The sequence below is a fragment of the Sceloporus occidentalis genome, unplaced genomic scaffold (assembly GCF_023333645.1).
Source record: "Sceloporus occidentalis isolate IW3139 unplaced genomic scaffold, rSceOcc1.0.p SCAF_24, whole genome shotgun sequence".
In the NCBI taxonomy this organism is placed as follows: Eukaryota; Metazoa; Chordata; class Lepidosauria; order Squamata; family Phrynosomatidae; genus Sceloporus; species Sceloporus occidentalis.
In genome coordinates this window covers 2,396,184-2,414,879 of record NW_028317004.1, presented here as the reverse complement: position 1 = coordinate 2,414,879, position 18,696 = coordinate 2,396,184, and the positions used below count along the sequence as shown (strand labels likewise).

Below are 18,696 nucleotides of genomic sequence, written 5' to 3'. Positions count from 1 at the left end.
GTAGAATTCTTAAATATGCACCTTCATTTGCATAAAGATGTCTCTTTAGTTTGCTTCACTCTAAGGCTTTAGCTTCATTTAAATATACTAACCCTCATACAGACGCCAACCAGTTACACAACGGCCACAAATATTTTTGATTTCAACTTAGATATGTTACACTGAATTAATGCTTAGATGCGTGTTGCCACAAATATTATTTTATTATTCTCATTTGTTTTATATAGCACCGTCATATACTGCAGCGCTGTACAACGGGTAATCACATAACAATTAGTGCCTAATATAACAATTTGACCTACAGAAACAAGACATACAAGCGTGTTGGCGTTTATTACACAAATGTGCCACGCTAGTTGGGAAATAATAATAATATTGTTGGATGTGAGTATTGTCCGAAAGCAGGCGAGGGACTAGGAAAGGTGAGCTGATGGGGTAAGGGAGTTAATATGTAAGTTCCTAAAGAAGTGAGTCTTGAGGCAGATGAAGCGCGATTGTTGAACAAAATTGAACTTCTATTCACCCACTGGGCGATGCAGTCCCCCCCCCCCCTTACCTTTGGAACCCAAAACACCGCACCGCAACACAAACAATATTAACTTTCACACAGATGGTCATTTAGTACAATTAGAAAGTCTTGTTTTATAATGATATAATGGTTGTAAGCCTTAAGCTGTTTTAAAATACTGGTTAAGTAAAGTAGACATGCAGTTTGTACCGTTTTTATTGACACATCTCTGTATAAACAATAAAACAACTCATTTGAGATTCTAACCTACTCCTTTATAAAACAGTTATACTTAAACACAGAAATCTAAATGGTGCGTTCTTCATCATTTTTCTGCTCGTTTCAACAGCTTTGTGTATTCATATTGCTCACTACTTCCAAAATATTGTCACTGCAGAGGTTTCCTTACATGGATCTTGCCTTCTCTTTTTGTCACAGAAATGTGTGTTCTGCTGCCACTCACGCTGTTGTGTTTGTGGCATGTGGTCCCATATGCAACGGCGGCAGAGAGTCGATACAAGCTGGGGGATCCAGTAACGCTGTATGTAAATAAGGTGGGGCCGTATCACAACCCGCAAGAGACTTATCATTTTTACCAGTTGCCCGTGTGTGCCCCTCAACAAATCGTACATAAGAGTTTGTCCCTGGGAGAAGTGCTGGATGGAGATCGCATGGCAGAGTCTATGTATCGGATCAAGTTCCGGCAAAATGTTGAGAGAGACACTTTGTGTGAACTTAAGCTATCTCTGAGTCAGGTAAGAGACCACAACTGGGGAAGCAGAGATGGGATTAATGGCTCCTGTCCTGGTGTGGTACAGCATCACTTTGTGAATTAACTTTGGCATGAGAATTTGAGCTGACTGCTCAGTGCAACAAGCTTAAGAGTTTTGTATAGAATGTTTTTCCTCTAAGTGGAAGTGTGGTCTCATTCCTGGCTCCTTCCTTCTTTCTTTTACTGCAGGTAGAAGAGCTGCGCCAAGCCATTGAAGAACTGTACTACTTTGAATTTGTGCTTGATGACATCCCAATTCGTGGTTTTGTGGGCTACATGGAAGAGAGTGGTTTCCTGCCGCACACTCATAAAATTGGCTTGTGGTCTCACCTGGACTTTAATATCGAGTATAATGAAGATCGGATTATCTTTGCCAACGTTAGTGTACGAGATGTGAAACCTTTCAGTTTGGATGATGTGAGAGAGCCCCTCAGCCTAACACATACATACAGTGTTCGCTGGTTTCCAAGCACCGTACCATATGGGAATCGTGGAGACCGCTTGCGGGATTCCAGTTTCTTTCCGAAAAGCCTTGAAATTCACTGGCTTTCAATAATCAATTCTATGGTTTTGGTTTTTCTGCTTCTTGGTTTTGTTGTTATCATCCTTATGCGTGTCCTAAAGAGTGATCTTGCACGGTACAATCTAGATGAGGAAGGAGCAGATGAAATGGACCAAGGAGACAACGGATGGAAGATTATTCACACAGATGTATTCCGTTTTCCTCCATACAGAAGCCTCCTATGTGCTGTATTGGGCGTAGGCTCTCAGTTCCTAGCCTTGGGAACAGGTGACAAGTGGGAAGGGGGGTAGTACTTTTTCACCAACGTATAAAACATAAGTACAAATTTTTGACTTTTTTTTCTTTTATCTGTTTGTTCACCAGGTATTATTGTCATGGTTCTTCTGGGTCTTTTTAATGTGCACAGACATGGTGCCATCAATTCAGCAGCTATTCTTCTTTATGCATTCACTTGCTGTATATCTGGCTATGTGTCAAGTAATTTCTACAGGCAGATGGGAGGAGATCGATGGGTTTGGAACATCATACTCACTACTAGCCTCTTCTCAGGTAAGAGAATCACCTACACACATGAATCCCTCTACCGTTATCACTTTCATGCTAGGACCTAATATTCTTGTTTTCTGTCTCACACCTCTATTTTCCATGAATTAGGCATGGAGAGTAATTTATAAATTGTCATAATGTCTTAGTTCCCTCTTGAGACTTGTTCTAATTCCCAACATTTCCCTATAATAAATTCTAGGGCTGCAACTAACGATTATTTTAATAATCGATTAGTTGGCCGATTATTTTTTCGATTAATTGGATAAAAAAAGTGCAAATTATTTTTATTTAAATAATGTAATAAAAAACTTACAATTTACACTTTCATCTCTTTATCACAATGGCATTTCTCTATTCACCTTCTTATTTTACTGAATAATAATAAAAGCTACAAGAACCCAAACAGTGTTTCTCAAACTAGGTTTTAATACAAAGTTATTAGTAAATATTAATTCATATGTTAACTATTTTTCATATTTAATAAAAACTATGAGAAAAAAGCCTTGTTTATATTTTTCTATTTACCAAACTGCCCCCAGTTATGCACATCTGACCCCCAGCTTGCCATTCTGCCCCCAGATATGCCTTATACCTCCTGTATGCCAGAGATTCCACTGTGCCCCCTGATATGCCTTATACTCCTTATATGCCAGTGATATGCAACTGAGCCCCCTGATACCTTTTACCCCAGATATGTCTTATGCCCCCCTAATATGCCTAATATCCCCTATATGCCACTGTGCACACTGATATGCCACTCCGCCCCCCATAAATGCCCTGCACCACCCTGAAATTCATTATTCTCCCTGATTCACCACTCTGCCTCCCCCAGATATGCCACTCTGAAATTCATTATACCCCCCATACACCACTCTAACTCCCCCTATACACCACTCTAACTCCCCCTATACACCACTCTTAACTCCCTCAGATATGCCACTCTGCCTCCCTAAAATTCATTACACCCCTATACACCACTCTGCTACCCTGAAATTCATTATACCCCCCCATACACCACTATAACTCACCCATACACCACTCTGCCTCCTCCCCCGATTTTCATTATCGATTTTGTTTTTGTTTGTTTTAATAAAATGTGTAACTGTTAACCTTCTTGTACCCAAATGACACATGTCTATATGCGCACAGCTCCATTTTTCCTGACTTGGAGTGTGGTGAATTCAGTGCATTGGGCCAACGGTTCTACTCAAGCCCTTCCTGCTACCACCATCTTGCTCCTGCTCACGGTATGGCTGCTGGTTGGTTTCCCACTAACTGTGATCGGGGGTATCTTTGGAAAGAACAGCGCAGGAAACTTTGAGGCTCCTTGTCGGACTAAGAATATTGCACGAGAAATCCCTCGTCAACCCTGGTACAAGTCTGCGCCAGTGCACATGGCCATTGGAGGCTTCCTGCCTTTCAGGTATCAGAGCCTGAAAATGTTCTTCCTCTTACTTCCTTTTTTGGGTTCTTCCTTAATGCCCACTTCACTTACCATTCTTATATGTGACTTCTGTTGCTCCGTTCTCATTTTCTAAAAGAAAGCTCATTGTCAATGTCTTGTTTGAATGATTCACTAGTTGAGTAAGAAGCGCCGACAAGTTTGTGGCAGCTGTAATTCAGTGTTGATAGATGTAAAATAATGCACTCAGGACATAACAATCCAAAGGAAAAATATAATAAGATTGGTTTGTGGCAGTGACAACCGAGGAAAGGGATTTGCGAGTAATTTCTGTGGACTTGAATAAGTCAGTGAATAAAAGCATGGTGAATAAAAGCATGGTGCTGGGTTGTATAGCTAGAGCCACCAGTATCAGACAAGGAGCAGGCTATGTAGGAGTATTGAGAGAGGATACTGGAAGGCGCGCCGAGAAGGGCTACTGCAATGGTGAATTGTTTGCAGGATAAAAATGATCAGCATACACTTAGGGGATGCTATATGCATAGCTTGGAGGAAAGGATTTAACGTAGTGCAAGAGTCTTTATTTCAAAGGAGGAGAAATGTTAGGACAAAGTGCCATGGCCTAATACTAGAGGTCAGAGCATACATGCGTGGCATAGGCATATTGCAGACTTAATTGCTTTAAGAAAAATGGTGGGCCAAATGGTTCTTATGAATTTCTGATTCTTATTTTTTATTCATTTGGTCCTCTTTCTTTTACATGATGTATTCTTTGACGTACTCTCTCTGTATATTTCTTTCTTGACAAAGTTATATCCGTTAACTTCTCATTCTTTCAATCTTGTGTTTAGATCATACTCTTTCCCAGCTTCTCTTTTTCTGTCTCCAAATTCTTGGTGTGTTACCAAATATCAGATATGTCATTGGCTTGTTTTTTGGTGGGGTACAGTGTAATACAAATCCTACTTTTCGTGTGTTGTCTTCACATTTGTTCACCAATTTCCAATTCTGACAAGTGCACTAGTCAGAATGTTACAGGGCCAGCTATTCCATTCCTTCTACTTTAATTTATGTTTTTTTAATGTACTTATTTGTTTTACTAAGAACCTGAACTTTCTCTCTGCAGTGCAATTTCAGTGGAACTGTATTACATATTTGCAACTGTCTGGGGCCGTGAGCAATACACTTTGTATGGAATCCTGTTCATTGTCTTTGCCATCTTGCTGAGCGTCGGGGCCTGTATCTCTGTTGCGCTGACATACTTCCAATTGTCGGGGGAAGATTACCGCTGGTGGTGGAGGTCAGTCATGAGCACCGGATCCACAGGAGCCTTTATCTTTCTTTACTCCGTCTTCTACTACTGGAGACGTTCCAACATGTCGGGAGTGGTTCAGAGTGTGGAATTTTTCGGTTATTCATTCCTCACAGCTTATGTTTTCTTCCTCATGCTTGGAACAGTCAGTTTCACTGCATCGCTTCGATTCATACGCTATATATACGTCAACCTCAAGATGGATTAAGAGCAAGCCATGGACCATCCTTGTACTTTATATGCTACAAATGAATAATGGACTTGGAAAAGACAGGGAAATATTGATTTAAACCTTGCCGCTGTTGGTCGATGAAGACACAGGGCAAGCACATATATGTAGAGGTTGGGAGAGACGGAAGGAATGGCCAGAGAATTATGCAGAAGCTGCAAAGATTATAAAACATAACCAAACAATAAAACTGACAGTTTATTCTCTCGTATGACGTGACAAGGTTTACTGTAGTATTTACTCAAGTCCGTGCACCATCAGGCAGCAAGGTGTTCCAGGCAGCTGCCTTGTTTCTTTCACGTTTCTGCCTTTCAGATGACTACCTGAAACTTGCTGTTAGATCTAGAACATGATTTGCTTTCTCTGAGTGTCAGTCAGTATACGGGCTCTCAGTGCTTTGCTCTGTATTGTCCAGCAATCTTTATGTAAATGAGAAAGAGAATTGGTTTGGTTTACTCAGATGTGTGTTCTGGACACAACCAGTGCCCTTTCAGATAGTGGTCTTCTGGCCCATCCATTCTGGAAGGTACTCTCCTGCTCTCTATCTCTGTATGGACTCCTGGAAAATATATTTATATCTTTTGATTTTCTTTTTACAAAATAAAAAAAAAATGTTACAAAAAACTTGGTGTATAATTTAGTACATACCAGAAGCATGTTATATAATTGACTTATTCATTAAAGCTGCTGTGCAGCCGTATGCAATGAATGGCACCTTATATTTTAAAGCTGTCTGTATAATTGTTCTGTTTTCTCCTATTCATCTTGCAGGAGATGCATGCATATATGGTATATGTATACTTGTTGCCAATCAGCTCCAGCATTGGCTTGTGTGAGATTTCCAGTGGGGTTCAGTTACCCCCCCCCATCCCCAGAAAGTGCTGCCATTGATTTAAATGGGAGCTTTTTTTTTTTTGACAGTGAACAGGCAGAGAGCAGAGGGTGCATCTTCTACAAGTCAGGTTATTTTCAGGTTCTAATGAAAATGTATTCAGGTTCTAAAGAAAATGTATTTTCAGGTTCTAAATGCATAGTTACTGTTTCTTTAATTGAGGGATGCCCTAAAAGTGAGTGTAGATAACAAAACACAACTGTGTAGTTAACCATAGCAACCTAAGTTGGTGAGAAAAGCTTCCTTTGTTCACAGCCAGACCCAATGAAAGTGCTATGGGCTCAATTTAACAAAACTTCTAAACAGTTGGCAAGGTAATAGGTGATGCTAAACATTTTCTCCGATACACAAATGCTCTATTAAGAGCTTGTGCAACAGGTTAAACCAGTCTGTTGGGTGATGTGGTGTTGAATAGGGGTAATTCTGTAAAACATTACCTGAGTAATGAGTATTATAACTGCTTCTACTCACCAGTGACCAGAATGTCAAACCTGACAAATTTAGTGATGCTGTAAAAATAGTATAGAAGAGATTATCTGTAAATTTAAGCAGTATTGAACTGTTTCTACCAATTAATATAAGCAGGTGAAAATATGGCGGCAGGTCTGGGATACACTAGTTGAGAAGCATGTCAGAAATAACATTTTAACTGGTAAAGTCTGATCTGTCCTGCTGACAGACTTATTAGCAAGGCAGTAGAGTGTCATGATCCTACCCAGGCTGCGGAGCTGCATATCTCACTCTTGTTTCAGTTTCCCCGTTTTGCTTCGATCCATTCCTGGATTTCCTTTTGCTCTGTTCTGATCTTCCATTCCTTGCTTCTGCTTCAGCTCTTTGCTTCAGCTCTGTTTCCTTTATAAGGTGTGCTCCACCCGTGTGTTCTGTTTGTCTGTCTGCAGTCTAAAGGTATGTCTCAGTGCTATGTGTTTGGGTTACATGTTTAGTTTGTTTCGTACCTCTGTCTGCAGGGATTAGCGTTAGGACCCACCGTCATTGGAGTACTTTGGTGTAGTGGTGAGCTAAGCATACTATGGCCATATCATGTGACGGAATCTCCAAATGTTATCAAACAGTCTTAGGCTAGTTTCTGTATTCATGTTTGTTTGTCTCTTATGTACCTTTGCCCTTCTTCCTTGTATCATCTGAGGATTCTGGTTCCTCTCTCCTCTCCCTTTGTACTAGTCAATATGGCCTATCCTTGCTTAAAGGAGAAGCGTCCGAGGATTCCGGCTCCTCACTCCTTCCCCTGTGTTCCTTGCCTTGTTCCCTGTCCTTTGTTGTGCCCTGTATCATGTATATCTTGTCTAGTAATGTTTATTCCTTGTCTGGTTCACTGTCGTGCCCTGTAACATGTATGTCTTGTCTGGTTATGTTTCGTGCCTGGTCTCCCTCTCCCTTGCTTGTTATGTTTCTGCTATACCCTTTGCTTAGCTTCCATACTCCCAGCCTGCAGCATCCTGCACGTGATTCTAATGATATGCTTCATGCCTGCTCCAGGGTGCCTGCAGGATACCACTTCACTTTGTTCTGGACTGCATCCACTGCTATATCAGGGCGCTGGTGTTTGGCTGCACTACCCTAGGTGCTCAACACCTGGGTGAGTGTGGTTGCCCTGCAACCAGGCCCTGTCCAAACTCCACTACTGCACTGTGACTCCTGCATACAATCATCGGGCGCGCTGGGTCCTTTCAGTCATCTGTTTGGACCCAGTCCGTGACACATGGCTGCAGGCAAATGGCCAGGAGTTCGCGGAGTGGAGTCTGCAGCTGTGCACCCCACCAAAAGGGTTTCCTGTCGTGTGCACCCCACCAAAAGGGTTTCCTGTCGCGTGCGCCCCACCAAAAGGGTTTCCTGTCGCGTGCGCCCTATCAAAGGGGTTTCCTGTCGTGTGCGCCCCACCAAAGGGGCTTCCTGTCGTGTGCGCCCCACCAAAGGGGTTTCCTGTCGTGTGCGCCCCACCAAAGGGGCTTCCTGTCGTGTGCGCCCCACCAAAGGGGTTTCCTGTCGTGTGCGCCCCACCAAAGGGGTTTCCTGTCGTGTGCGCCCCACCAAAGGGGTTTCCTGTCGTGTTGGCCCTGTCAAGTGGGCTTATTTGCCTTGCCTTCGTCTGAAACCTAAAAGTCCGCTAGAGACAACTTCCTCATTCCTGTTCAGATATGCTGATTCCTGTTTCGGAGGAGAGTGCGCAAGAAGCGGCTTCCTCATTCCTGATCAGATATGCTGATTCCTGTTTTGGAGGAGGTTGGTCTGCTAAGCAGCAGTGCTGGTCATTGAAGGACTTCTTCGTGATTTCCGATTCCTGAGTATGCAGGTTCCTGGGCTGCCTTGTCAACTCTTCCATTAGAGAGCGGGCCTTCCTTCTGTTGATGTTCCTGTTCGCGTCCGGAGGCCGATCATTCGGAGGGGGATACTGTATGATCCTACCCAGGCTGCGGAGCTGCATATCTCACTCTTGTTTCAGTTTCCCCGTTTTGCTTCGATCCATTCCTGGATTTCCTTTTGCTCTGTTCTGATCTTCCATTCCTTGCTTCAGCTCTTTGCTTCAACTCTGTTTCCTTTATAAGGTGTGCCCCACCCGTGTGTTCTGTTTGTATCAGTCTTCAGTCTAAAGGTATGTCTCAGTGCTATGTGTTTGGTTTACATGTTTGTTTGTTTTGTACCACTGTCAGCAGGGATTAGCGTTATGACCCACCGTCATTGGAGTACTTTGGCGTAGTGGTGGGCTAAGCATACTATGGCCATATCATGTGACGGAATCTCCAATTGTTATCAAACAGTCTTAGGCTAGTTTCTGTGTTCATGTTTGTTTGTCTCTTATGTACCTTTGCCCTTCTTCCTTGTATCATCTGAGGATTCTGGTTCCTCTCTCCTCTCCCTTTGTACTAGTCAATATGGCCTATCCTTGCTTAAAGGAGAAGCGTCCGAGGATTCCGGCTCCTCACTCCTTCCCCTGTGTTCCTTGCCTTGTTCCCTGTCCTTTGTTGTGCCCTGTATCATGTATATCTTGTCTAGTAATGTTTATTCCTTGTCTGGTTCACTGTCGTGCCCTGTAACATGTATGTCTTGTCTGGTTATGTTTCGTGCCTGGTCTCCCTCTCCCTTGCTTGTTATGTTTCTGCTATACCCTTTGCTTAGCTTCCATACTCCCAGCCTGCAGCATCCTGCACGTGATTCTAATGATATGCTTCATGCCTGCTCCAGGGTGCCTGCAGGATACCACTTCACTTCATTCTGGACTGCATCCACTGCTATATCAGGGCACTGGTGTTTGGCTGCACAACCCTAGGTGCTCAACACCTGGGTGAGTGTGGTCGCCCTGCAACCAGGCCCTGTCCTGAGACTCCGCTACTGCATACTGAACTCCATCTTTGGGCGTGCTGGGTCTTTTAGTCATCTGTTTGGACCCAGTCCTTGACATAGAGTGTGTAGGTAATTTGGGTTTGCGTTACAATCCTAGAGTCTTCAACGTAATGAGCAGTGTTTTCAAGTAGTGGTATTTCAACACTCCTGGGAAGCTGTGTAGCTCCGTGACTGTCCATATGGTCTCAGTGCGTTCTTGGTTATGGCTGTTTTTATGCCTCCAATAAAAATATAGTAGCCTGGAGACACACTGCACAGAAGCCAGGAAAGACTCTTAATTTAAGGATTGTACTAAACCTTTTTTTTTTTCCTCATTTTTCTCAATGCATATTTAAATACTAAAAAAGATCCACTTGGAGGCACTCATATAAGATAAAAGGAAAGAAAAACAACCATAATGGTGTAGACAATTTCAACCAATTCAATATTCAGGTGTATTATTGCACTTACAAAGATATTAAGGTTTTCAAGCTTTTTGCATATTTCTTGTATTCCCCGGCGTATGCTAGAAGAGAGAACCAGAGGTCCAATGGTGCAGTATAATTATCTAGTGGAAAATATAAGTAATGTATCAATTGCACTCACATGGAATATTGCACATCCGACCATGTGCAAACCAGCATGATAATCTCCCAATGGATTCTTGGTTGATACTCTTCCTTTCCCCTCCGGATCCAATACAGTGCCAATGTGTAAAAAATATATTTATTGTGGGACTAGCCCAAATATATAGATAAAATCGATTCAATAAAAATATATATTAAACAATAAAAATCAATAAAAGTCCATCTGTTGACCTTATTGAAGATCCTCAATGCGTTTTGCCAACAAGGCTTCCTCAGGAGGTATGTAAAGTAGTACAGTATTTAAATACGTATTCTTCTTTAGCAAGACTGTATGGGACATTGAGGCGTCCCTCAAAGAGAAGCCTTTTTGTGCTGTGTGTAGACTGATCCATCATGGAAGTGGATGTGAGTACAATACAGCAATTGACATACAGATACAAGAGGAATGAAAGGCCCTGTTCCTGCAGGAACTTACATGAAACCAACTAAAAGCCAAAAGAGTAAAGAAAAAAATAGACTGCTTCCACTTAGGTTAAATCACTAAACACACATACGCACTCATGCTAACACGCACATTTATGCTAACACGCACATTTATGCTAGCACACACATACTTACATTTGCACATACATGCTACACAAACACCTATGTATGCTCACTAACATTACACATGCATACACTTTCAGCCACGCTTTTGCCACAAGGTCATGTACAATTGCATTACGTGACCCAGATGCATTCCCACATAAGAAACAGAAAATGTTGCAGTGCACAGCACTAAATGTTTTAGTAACTGGAAAGCCATAGGGTGAGGACTTTAGTAAAAGGCATTTACAAAAACAGTGACATCACATCGAAAGAACACAGTGCAGATCACTGCTGACTAATGGATAGCCCACTATTGTTGGGGCCTTATCAATATAGCTTTCTTTTGTGCTTGTGTGATCCCTGTTATGGTTGATGATGGCAGCAGCAAAAAGCCACATGTATACACAAACGTAATTGGATTTTAAACTTAAATATTTTTACAGCTGGTTTGTAAATGTTGACTAGAACTCACTTCGCATAATTTATGTTAAGCCTTTATAAAGCATTTAAAGAGGCTTTGCTGTGGTATTTGATGTTAGCTTTTTCTATTCAAAGTAGCAGCACAGGGAGCACCGGGCCATCTGGCATGCCAGGCAGATGCTCGGTGGACTGGAGGCCCATAGAGCCTATTCACTCGATCTACCACTCCAACGGCACATCGGATGCTGCAGTGCGTGGCCACCAGCTGAATATGCCTGGCTGCACGGTACCTGAGCATAAAGACGTAATGTACGCCTATGCATTACATTCTCGGTCCAGCCCTGGGGAGCACTGGTGGGTGACCGTGACTTTTCTTGATTAAATGGAACAGACTCCCAGCAGAAGTGGGTTTTTTCTGCCGTTTGAATTTTATGTTTCTGTGAATTCACGCAGAAGATGGGGTAAGATTTAACATTTAAGGTGTTGTTCCACCTACTCTGCTCAATTTATTATTCGGTACAATTATGCTCTTGGCCCAGCATAGAGCTCTTCCTGCTGATGTCTAATGAAAGCCCAACCTCCTCTTGGCAGCTTGCTCTGAGCTGGCAATGACAGTGTAGTACTGTGTCTAAATGCACAGAATGTATTATCTGGACTATTTGCATAGCGCCTATTAAAATGAAAAGTGACCTTTCTCAATTTTTTACATTTTCATACAAAAAGCAAAAAAACCTACTCTTTACACATAACCTCCACCATTTCATCTTGCAGGCATAACTTTGCGTTAGAGAGATTCATTAAAGTGTGTATTAAACAACACAGTGTATGGGGAGGAAGGTATTTGCCTATACATACAATAAAGAAATACAGATGTAAATAAAGAAAATTATGGTTTCCATACAATTTGCAATCGCCACATGAGTAGTGAGAAAACATGTCCCCAACGATTAATTGACTTTAACTCCTAACAACCACAGCCTATATTGCTAATGTTCCATCTATCTGCTTATCAAGGTTGTACATTACAGAGACACAACAATAATGTAAATCATGATTTTCTATTTTTGGTCCCTGAACTAAACCAAGTGGCTGATGTTTTCTGCTCCCTCCAGCACAAGATGCTCTTCTCAGTACAGATCTGAGAGACAGACATTGATTTATCCATACATGCTTGTCAGAGGAGTTCCTAGATGGTATATTAACTCTTAATACCGGTCAGATCTGTGAATACTGTTATCCAGTATTATGGCAATAGCGCATCATATGCATGTTTTTGGGGGGTTTTCTGGAGATTACAGGGCACAAGTTGAACCATGCACGTTATAGATTCCACATTTTACATTTTGTTTTAGTGGCCCTATGTCTCGTTTGAGTCTGTTTAGCACCCCCTAATTCTAAATAACAGAAATATATACTTTTATGGGGGTAAGCAGACAACCCAGAGTATCTCATCAGGGGCATTTGGACATTTTTCATGCAGCCATTTGGCCATCAATCACTGCCAAAGTTGTCTGTAGCAATAATTTCCTGCTCTTATTTTTAGCAACATTATTGAAAAATAGTTTAGCTGCATATGTGGGGAAATACCCCACATATTTAGTTTTATTTTTAATTCCTAGAGGGCCATATCCATCCCTTACAGATAGTACCCTACAGGGTAGTATTTTTCATACTTATGGCTTAACGGGTTTGGGGGTTTTGAACGAGGGCAGGGGTTTATAGAAACATAGAAAGTGACGGAAGATAAGAACCAGTAGGCCCATCCAGTCTGCCCAACCTCTGAGTACTTTCCTTTAGTACCTGCCCTTATCCTATATCTAGCTTGGCCTTATGCCTATCCCATGCTTGCTTAAATGCCTTTACTGTATTTACATCTACCAGTTCTGCTGGAAGGCTATTCCATGCGTCCACTACCCTTTCCGTAAAGTAATATTTTCTGATGTTACCATTAAACCTTTGCCCCTCTAGCTTATGGCTATGTCCTCTTGTTGTGGTAGTATTTCTCCTTTTAAATAAACTATCTTCCTTTACCTTGTTGATTCCCTTTAAGTATTTAAATGTTTCTATCATATCCCCCCTGTCACGTCTTTCTTCCAGGCTATATAGGTTAAGATCCTTTAACCTGTCCTGGTAAGGTTTATCCTGTAATCCATAAACCATTTTTGTAGCCCTTCTCTGAACTTTCTCCAACATATCTATATCCTTCTGGAGATACGGTCTCCAGTACTGTACACAATACTCCAAGTGAGGTCTCACCGCTGATCTGTACAACGGCATGAGCACTTCCCTCTTTCTACTGCTAATACCTCTCGCTATACAACCAAGCATTCTGCTAGCATTACCTGCAGTTATTATCTGCAGTGGGCCACTTCATCAGAAATGTATGTGTGCGTGGGCCGCACTCATTTTTCACTGAGAGAAAATATGGCCTTTTAGCTTTATAATGCATATTAATACAGGGTTAATTTGTCAACAATGAAAAAAGCAGTGGAAAGTTTTGTTTGATCAACTTTTATATGTCATTCTATCAATACTGAATTACTGAAATACAGTAAAACAAAGTCAGTCCACAAACCATTTAAAACAAGTTTAGCCAAATAAAACTGCACAAGGCTGGAGCACACTGTGGGTACAAGCTGGATTTAAGCTGCCTGAGTTCATCAGGGCCCAATTAAGAGCATCATGGGCCTGGTGCGTAGTATTTTGATGGCCATTTTATGGAAATAAATAAAATAGGCAGAATCTTAACTCATCAGCATCCATGTGTACTGGATAAAGATGACATCAGTGTGATGCAGATAATACAAGATAGAATCTTATGTGATGGGACTGGGACGCCTGAAGCCACAATTTAGTGCGACTAATCCTTTTTAATAAAATTTGCAGAATGAAACATAAATAAGTAAATAACACAAAACCTTTACTTTTCCTCTGATTGATTTCTGGGCCAAGAAAATGTTGTCCTCTGAAGTGACTACAAATTCAGGAGGATGTTTTATCTCTGGATAAGTAAAAATGAAATAGTAAAAGTGCCAGGAAACAGACAACCAAATACACTTCAGGACAGGCTCTGCCACACCGACACCCAAACACACACAAGGAATGGCTTTGCCACACCAACACCCAAACACACATACACCAGGACAGGCTCTGCCCCACCAACACCCAAACGCACACACACGCACACATCAGAACAAGCTCTGCCACACTGACACACCTGTCAGGCACCAACCTATTCAACCTGGACCATGCTATAATTCTAAACCCTCAAGGATTACCTGCACCCACTAGTGGCCGCCCTTCTCTATGGAGCACCCAGACCTCATTAGTGCTAGCCGCTGTGCCTGGTTACCTGGATCAGCCTGTCTATATAAACCTGCCCTGCCCTTCAGTCAGGGCCTTGGCATTAACATTGGAAGACCGCTTTGCTCTGGCCTTTATCTGACCCTGTATTGTTCCTGCCTTCAGCCCTTCCAGTGGGCTTCCTGCTTTCAGCCCTTCCAGTGGGCCTCCTGCCTTCAGCCTTTTCAGTGGGCCTTCAGCCTTTCCAGTGGGCCTTCTACCTTCAGCCCTTCCAGTGGGCCTTCTACCTTCAGCCCTTCCAGTGGGCTTCCTGCCTTAAGCCCTTCCAGTGGGCTTCCTGTCGTCAGCCCTGCCAGTGGGCTTCCTGCCGTCAGCCCTGCCAGTGGGCTTCCTGTCCTGCACCCTGCCATCGGGCTTCCAGCCACAGAGACTTATTACCTGTATTGACTTGTCCTGCCAGTTCCCTCAATATAGACTATTTCCTTGTATTCTGCCTCTGGTGTCTTCCTTTGCGCCTGTCTGTATCATCCCTTAGCTATGAGGCATCGTGGGGTACAGACAGACCCCCAAGTATCCTCTGCTACTGGGCTCTTATCTGACCTGCTTGCCCAAACACACACACCAGGACAGGTTCTGCCACACCAACACCCAAACACACACCAGGCACCTCTCCTCTGCGAGGAGGGGGTAGATAGGGAGAAGGGAGTGAAAAGGGGTAGATAGGGAAAAGGGAGTGAGAAGGGGTAGATAGGGAGAATGGAGTGAGAAGGGAGTAGATAGGGAGAAGGAAGTGAGAAGGGGTAGATACGGCAGAAGGGAGTGAGAGGGGGTAGATAGGGCAGAAGGGAGTGAGAAAGGGTAGATAGGACAGAAGGGAGTGAAGAGGGGTAGATAGGGAGAAGGGGGAGAGGGGGCTAGATAGTGAGAAAGGAGGGTAGCAGGAATATTGAAATAAAGAGTCAGAATGAGAGAAAATGAATGGATTAATGTGTGGATGCATTGTGTGAATGAGTAAGAGAATAAATTAATTAATGTGTGGATGAATTGTGTGAATGATTGAGAGTATGAATTAATGTGAGGATAAATTGCGTGAAAGATTGAGAGAATTAATGAACTTGTAAGAATGCATTAAAGAATATGTGTAAATAATTTGTGTGAAAGAGTGAAAAAATAAATGATTGTGTGAATGAAAGTGAATAAGTGAGTGACTGTGTGAATCATAGGTGGATAATTGATTTGTCAAAAAGGCAAAGATGGTATAAGCAAGGTATTTAAGCATTGGGGACCAAGATGGCACAGGCAGGGTGTTTATGGGACAAAGATGGCACAGGTAGCATGTTTATGGGACAAAGACGGTGTACGCTCAGCTGTTTGGGGACCATGATGGCACATCCTATGCGTGTGTAATGTGGGTGCTGGTCAGGTTCTATGTGGGCAATGTGGACGCCAGGGCTGGCTTTGCGGTGTGCAACCTTTAGGGGGTATTATCTATACCTTTAATGCTGAGTTTTTTTGTGAATTCCAATTGATCTATACCTGCAAAGCTGGGCTTTTGTGTTATTCTGTTGATCTATATCTGCTATGCTATGTTTCCATACATTTTTTATGTTTACCTGCAAATACAGGATTTGTATGTATTATTCAGTTGATCAATACCTGCAGTGCCGTTGCCTTGTGTTGTTTATTTGATCTATACCTTCAGTGCTGAGTTTACATGTGATTTCCAGTTGATCTATACCTGCAATGCTGGGTTTGTGTGTTCTGTTGATTTATACCTGCTATGCTAGGTTTTCATACATGATTTATGTATACCTGCAAATACAGGGTTTTTATGTCTTATTCAGTTGCACGTGCTGTTTTCATGTGTTTTTTATTTGATCTATACCTGAACTACAGGGAGTAAGTAAAATAGAGGTATGGTTTAGTGAATAAGGGGACAAAGGGAGAGGACCTCTCAATGTCACAGTGCAGTCAGAACGAGGGAAGACTGTACTTACTCTCACAGTCTTCCCCTGATCTGCAGTCAGTGTGGCAAATATTTTTTTTGGTGTGGTAGCAGAGGGAGTGATTGCATGCTAGGAAGCGTGGAGCAGGGCCCAAGGAAATGCTTGGGTAGGGTCCAATTTTTTCACTATAAAATATATGGGCAACAGGGTCTAATATATATATATATATATATATATATATATATATATATATATATATATATTTGTGTACGGAGTCTGGGACATTAGTGTAATGAACTAGAATAGTAAGACTGACGAAATACCTACCTACAAGATCTGAGGTGTGCCGTGATCTTGATGGATGGTACGCCAAAAAGAGGACATACCCAAGAAATGAGAATTAAGATAAGGAGAGGATGGGTGGGGGAAAAGCGTGACCCCGACGCAATGCATCGCACCTGAGGGTGAGCGGTAGGGGTTAAGTAGTTCCCCAGACTCCGCCCACAAATACGGCCATTGCCATAGCCTCTAACTTGTGTACGGAGTCTGGGACATTAGTGTGATGAACGAGAATAGTAAGACTGACAAAACGCCTACCTACAAGATCTGAGGTGTGCCGTGATCTTGATGGACAGTACGCCAAAAAGAGGCCAAAAGGTAAGCATTGCAAATATTTATTCCAAAACTGCAACAAGGTGATCAGTGAACAAGTATAGAAAAAGCATAACACCCAGAGTTCCATCTACCAAGATGCTTGATGACGTGTGCGGGCACCCCATTCTTAGAAGCAGCTGAAGCTCTGCCTATACGGAAGGAGTGAGCCGAGAAACTCTTAGGGTCGCAGCCTAAATTAGCCAATAGGATACGTACATGCGTAATAAACTGTATGGTAGTAAGGGGTCTAATCGGGAAAGGAAGCAGAGGACTATCTGGTGGTTTGTCCACTAAAGCGGATAACAGAATTGTCACTGGACACCATTGATTCAGTGTAGCAAAAATCTTAATGAACACGCCCGGTCCTGTCTGATATGCCTTGCAACGTCACAAATGCAAGTGGTAACCCTGCGTCTGTCTGGTTAAATCATTTTTTTGCAGCACGAGGGACTGACTGCCCGAGTAAGAAAACTCACTGGGCCGCCGGAAACCATCAAAGGCCAAAAATGGCAGCCCCGAGCACCAAGCTCTGCAGTACCCCAAACGGAGAACTGCTGAGCAAGGAAGCCATACCTTGAACCAGGGTACCAGAAATAGGCAAGCTCACGCGAGATGGGCGTTGTAGTTTCTGCAACCCAGCGAGCGCCGCTTTGATTGTCCTAGAAGCAAACAACGAAGAAATGTCGGGGTCGGCTGTGGATACAGCACTATAGGTCGGCTATAGTGCTGTATCCCTACCAGATACAGTCTAATGGTATTATAGGACAGGTTAAGGTCTGTGTGACAATAAGATATGAAGGCTAGTATATACCACGCATCACTAGAGTCCTGGTCGGGATATAAATCCTGGAAACTAGCAAAGGCATTCCAGGCCGTGGTATAAGCCTTTCTAGTATTATGGAACAGGGAGCCTGGCCGCCGGAAACCATAAAAGGCAGAGATGATGCAGAGATAACCACACGAGCCTACGCAAAAAAGACATGACCGACAGTGACTTAGACCGATCTTTATTGAGGATAAGAGCTGTGGCCTGATTGTCTGTATGAAAAAATGACCGTCCTACCTGACCATAAATGACCCCACACTAAAGCAGCGGCGACTATAGGGTATACTTCGAACACAGCCGAAGTGTCTGAGAAAGCATGTATCTGAAGAATCTCAGAAGTCCAAGGGCCTGCCATCCAGCGATTACCAAAGATAGCTGCAAAGCCATGTGAGGCTGCGGCATCAGAAAGGACATGAGGTGAATCATGGGACGGCTGAGGGACGAACAAAGACACACCGTTCCAGTTACGTAAAAATACATCCCACATAACAAGATCTGCCTGTGCTGCTACATCTAAAGTAATGATAGAGCTATCAACGGGCACTAAGGGTAGTAAAGACAAAAGCCTGGATACGAACGACCTGCCTTGAGGAATAATTCTCATGGCAAAATTAAGCATGCCCAACAACGATCGGAGTTCTTTCCTGGAACAGGCAGCTGAGAAGACTAGAGAAGACTAGGCCATGGAATGTCTGCCTAATACGGTCCAATTTGTCAACATGCCAACACGCTCAAATGCGGGACGTGTCCAACGTAATCCCTAGGAACGTAAGTATCCTATCTGGTCCCTTCACCTTATGAGAGGCTAACAGGATATTAATATCCTGATACACAGACCTGAGTCTGTGG

The 18,696-nt window shown here is 42.8% G+C and overlaps 1 protein-coding gene across 1 annotated transcript; it reads left to right on the top strand.

The window, feature by feature from the left end:
- The first annotated feature begins 1,179 nt into the window (after positions 1–1,179).
- LOC149300505 (transmembrane 9 superfamily member 1-like) lies at positions 1,180–5,271 on the top strand. The gene is made up of 5 exons (XM_089485219.1): positions 1,180–1,263; positions 1,470–2,070; positions 2,167–2,352; positions 3,499–3,772; positions 4,878–5,271. The coding sequence occupies exons 1-5, from the start codon at positions 1,180–1,182 to the stop codon at positions 5,269–5,271; spliced, it is 1,539 nt and encodes a 512-aa protein (XP_089341345.1).
- The last annotated feature ends 13,425 nt before the right edge of the window (positions 5,272–18,696 follow it).